At 55.1% G+C, this 3,074-nt stretch overlaps 1 protein-coding gene across 1 annotated transcript; it reads right to left on the bottom strand.

Moving 5' to 3' along the window:
- Positions 1–559: 559 nt before the first annotated feature.
- Positions 560–2,638, bottom strand: LOC119528682 (nucleoporin GLE1-like). Its single transcript, XM_037828979.1, has one exon. It carries the CDS (start codon positions 2,636–2,638, stop codon positions 560–562), a length of 2,079 nt encoding a protein of 692 aa, XP_037684907.1.
- Between the last annotated feature and the right edge of the window lie 436 nt (positions 2,639–3,074).

The raw sequence follows: 3,074 nt of genomic DNA, 5'->3' as shown, positions 1-3,074 counted from the left end.
ATCGCACTTTTCCTTCGGACCGATACCTACTCCACAAGCTGAGGAAACCGATCCGACCGTAACCCGGACTTAAATGCAATGAGGACGGGTTTGGGCTTCAACTGTTAAATGACACTTAAGGGAGCGTCTCATGGATGTTTGCTCTTTCTGGGCATTGACTCCAACAGGGGTAAGGGAAGGAGAATGAGGGCAGTGGGCTCACGTTAGCACACGTTTAAGTGGCCAAGGTGCCACTGACTCTCTGAAGAATACTGGAGACAAAGCCAATAAAGGAGGAGATGGGATGCTACAAACCTCCCCTCAGCCTTCACAGAAATGGGAAAGGCCAGTTCCATTTAACCCATCTTGTGAAACTCTTGAGGAGCTAGGAAGCCCACTAAGGGGCCTCCGAGATTTGGTGACCCATGACAATCTTCCCTCCCAGACACACAGTACAAATACAGGGAAACACATATTGGCCGATTACAAAATGTGACAGGACTCCAGCCCAAATCAGCCGTCCTCAGCTCCTTTATTACTGGCACCTTGCGATCGTCTCCAGTGGGTGACAGGGCTGACATCAGGAGCGCCAGAAGGAAGTTTGCAGAAAGCCCTTGGGGACGGGAATCTCCTCGTGCAGCAAACATTTCTCTAAGAACTGCCGGAGGCGTACGAAGGAACCCATTTGTCGTGTGCTTGTGACGGCTTCAATTCTGGGCAAGTAGTCCTCTTTGATGAGAAGTATCACCTTCCAGAACTGGAGCTGGTAGCGTTTCATGAGGGCATTCCCACACACCTCCAGAAAGTCAAAGAGGAGGGTGGCTGTCACATCAGCCAGGGGCTCCATGTTCAAGATCTGTGCTAACCAGCGCCAGCCATGATTTAAGCCATGAGGGTGGGCCCCTTGCCGGTTTCCATATGGCCACTGGAGCTGGATGATGGCCGCATAGAGACGGATCATCCCAGACATGCGTTTCAGAAAGTGGTCCTGCTGCTCCACTTTGGAATCCTTCACTTGGTAGCCAAGCATTCTCTGATAGTCCTCCAAGGACATTCCCTGCCTGAAAGCTGGATAGAAAGGAACTGAGTAAGGACACTTTTTATGTAGTTGAGCGAGAAGAAGTTCTCCCACCCTGGGGTGGAGCTCCCAGATCCCAGCTGCCACGATGGCGATGGGGAATGCTGCTTCGTGATGAGAGGCCACTTCCTCTTCTCCTTGTTTCACAAATTTCTCTGCCAGTTTGTACTGGACAAAATCCAGTCCCTGTGGGCTAAGTGTGAGCGACAACGTGCGCCCAGCAGATTCAACAGGTTTTCCAGAGAGCAGGCTGTGGAGCTTGTCGAAGATCTCCTTCAGCTTGGAGCCTGCAAGTGTGGAGATTTGGCTCACTGGGATGGTGGCAGACTTCTGTAGGTCCATCTTGATCTTTCTGGCCTGACGGTCCGTGCTGCTGGCCAGCCCCTCGAAGGCCAACGCACACTGTCTGGAAGCATCCTGCAGCTGCTGGTACCATTGCATTGTACTGTCTTGTACCTTCACCTGGAGATCTTCATTCGGTTTCCCTGCTGGGCCCTGGCTGGGAGCTGGGGACTCTGGGGGGACCTCTGGTCCCTGCGGCGTCTGTGACTCTCGCTGCTTTACCTGGGCCTCGTCTTGGTCTTGCCTGCGCGTGTCCTCACGGGCCCGGGTGGTCTCCTGCTGCACGTTAGTAAGGAGGCCGTGCATTTCCTGCCGAGCTCGCTCAGCCGCAACTTGGTCCTCGGCTGTAGGAAAGCCATTCTCAGAAGTAGCCCCAACGATCCCTGAGATGAGAGTGCACGGCTGGCTGCCTCGGGTCCGGATGGCAGACCGGTCGATGTCAAGCTGGTCTCTGTGCTGGTCAGAGGTGGCCAGCCGCTGGTGGAGGCGCAGGGCATAGAGGCTCGGCAGGCGGACCTGGCCTTCTTCCTTCCGAAGTCGCTCCTGCTCCGTTTGCTTCAGGCGCTCTCGCTCTTCCCCCCGCTGCTTTGGGTCGCGGATCTCTGCTCTGTGACCGTGCTCAGCTTTTGCCTCTTCCCGCTGCCACAGGGCTTCTCTGGGACTCTTCTCCATCACTTGCCGGAAGCGCTGGCGTTCTTTGTGGCGCTCCAGTGCCTTCTGTTCGTCAAAGCGCTTCAGTTGTTCCGATGCCATCTCAGAGAGGGCTCGCACCTTCTTCTCCTGCTCCTCCTGCCACTGCCTCAGGCTCTCGGTTCCTTTCGTTGTGTGCACGAGCTCATACCGTCGGATGCAGCCTTCCGCTTTGATCCCCCGAGAGGCCAGAAGTACCGTAGTTTCTGTCGGCTTGGTCTCATGTTTGCCCTCGGTGTCATCTGGGGGTGTTGCAGGGATGACTGGCGTGAAAACAGGGTTTCCGATGGAAGACGTGGGAAGAAAGGAAGCTGGGTATCTTGCCGAGGTGGATGAGGTTGGTGCCTCCGAAGGAGGTGGGCTCTGTTGCCTATGGGGTAGGACATGATCAACCACCCATCCAGAGTAAGAAGAGAGCTTGGGGAGAGGCATACACGCTTCCAAATCATCCTCGCCCCACACCAGCGGGTTGCGGTGGTAAGAGAGCCGGCCTTTGTTGGAGTAGCGCAGTGCCTGCAGGGTCTCCCAGCAGCGACCCTCGGACGCCATGGCTCGTGCGGGAACGATGCCTCAGAGGCGCCACTTGGAACACAACGAGGCCCTTTCCACTGTTGTTCCCTCGTGGGTTGGTTTGTTCGGTGTGCCAAGGACTAGTTCCTCTTGCCACTGCAAACCCTCTGTATTAATCAGGGTTCTCAGGGGAAACAGAGAAGAGATCTGTAAACGGTATGAGATTTTGTAAAAGTGTCTCATGCAACTGTGTGGCCGCACGAGTCACAATTCCAGAGCAGAGGCTCTGAGCTGGCAGTCCGATGAAGGTCTCAGATGAATTTCCCCAAGAGAGGCTGTCTGGCTCAAGGAGAGACAGCAGTTCTCTTCTGACGGCTGAAGCTGTCACCTCCCCCTTTAAAGCCTTCAGCTGATTAGACTAAACATCACACCCTGGTTAAGACACGCCCCATGGCAAACTGCAGATGCAATCAGC

The sequence above is a fragment of the Choloepus didactylus genome, chromosome 3, assembly GCF_015220235.1.
Source record: "Choloepus didactylus isolate mChoDid1 chromosome 3, mChoDid1.pri, whole genome shotgun sequence".
Classification (NCBI taxonomy): domain Eukaryota; kingdom Metazoa; phylum Chordata; class Mammalia; order Pilosa; family Megalonychidae; genus Choloepus; species Choloepus didactylus.
Note: the sequence above shows the minus strand (reverse complement) of the source record. Positions and strands in the feature narration are given on the sequence as shown.

Coding starts and splice junctions, on each gene's coding strand:
- LOC119528682 (XM_037828979.1), bottom strand. CDS start 2,638: ATGGCGTCCGAGGGTCGCTGCTGGGAGACCCTGCAGGCACTGCGCTAC.